Raw genomic sequence first — 1,064 nt, forward strand, 5'->3', positions numbered from 1 at the left:
TATTAGAGTTAAAGTAATACGAATATGATACCTTGTGGCGGCTTGGGAAAGTTCATTGATGGTGTACTAATTGCATGAACAAATACACGTGTATCATGTGCGGATCATTCCCATCCAACAGATATAAAAGTGAAACACATATCAAAGTCACACGCTGTCATGACATTGAAAGTAGGAATTCCTTTTCTCCCTCTATATCGCAATTGGTTACCAACACAATGGTTCACCTCACTCATGAAATTATTCCAAAATGAAGACTCATCTACCTCAAAATCATGCAATTGGGAAAGAATGTTGGTTATCCTGAGAATATAACAAATCTTCAAATCTTTGCCTAGTCCTATTCTCTTCTTCACTTTCTATATTTTCATCCTCAATATCCACAGGTTGCACTAATTGAGGATCCATAGTGGGTGCAACACAACCTTCACCATTTGCATAGCTATCTTCAAATAATTTAGACCACAAATCATCCATTGCAGGATCGATGGATTTATTACGAAATTTTTTATACTCGGAGTTCTCCTACAAAAGAAATGAAAAGAATAAGTTTACAATCAACACCAAAATATAATTATGTTTTAATCTTAAAAATCTAATACTAACCTTGATTTTTTTCTCCCACCATTCATCAGAGCCACTAATCTTATGTGTACTAGGATCCCACCCTAAACCAGTTTCTTCACGTTTCAGCTGCTTCCAAGTTCTCCATTCTTTTTTCATAGCATCCCACTTATTCTTTAAACTTTTATGTGAAATTTTCCGTTTGGCGGTAGCTTCAAACTCTTCTTTAATTTCTTTCCATTTCATTAATCCACGCACATGCTTTCGAATATATTTGATACAAATCTCACAAAAGACCACCACGTACTCATTGGTCCACTTAAAATTCTCTCCATCCATATTATCATTTGTTGAAGCCATTTAAACAAGCATTAGTAGTTGAATACTTGAATATAAATATTTAAAAAAAAAAAAAAAAGAGCAACAGGAAACAGTGATTGAATACTTGAAAATTATTTGTTTTTGTTTTTTATTTTTGATATGTATATTAAAGATATGAA

At 32.8% G+C, this 1,064-nt stretch overlaps 1 protein-coding gene across 1 annotated transcript; it reads right to left on the reverse strand.

Moving 5' to 3' along the window:
- Positions 1-273: 273 nt before the first annotated feature.
- LOC116005717 (L10-interacting MYB domain-containing protein-like) lies at positions 274-810 on the reverse strand. Its single transcript, XM_031245959.1, has 2 exons — positions 607-810; positions 274-525 (listed from the first exon to the last, which is right to left on the reverse strand). The coding sequence occupies exons 1-2, from the start codon at positions 808-810 to the stop codon at positions 274-276; spliced, it is 456 nt and encodes a 151-aa protein (XP_031101819.1).
- Positions 811-1,064: the final 254 nt, after the last annotated feature.

The sequence above is a fragment of the Ipomoea triloba genome, chromosome 15 (assembly GCF_003576645.1).
Source record: "Ipomoea triloba cultivar NCNSP0323 chromosome 15, ASM357664v1".
Classification (NCBI taxonomy): domain Eukaryota; kingdom Viridiplantae; phylum Streptophyta; class Magnoliopsida; order Solanales; family Convolvulaceae; genus Ipomoea; species Ipomoea triloba.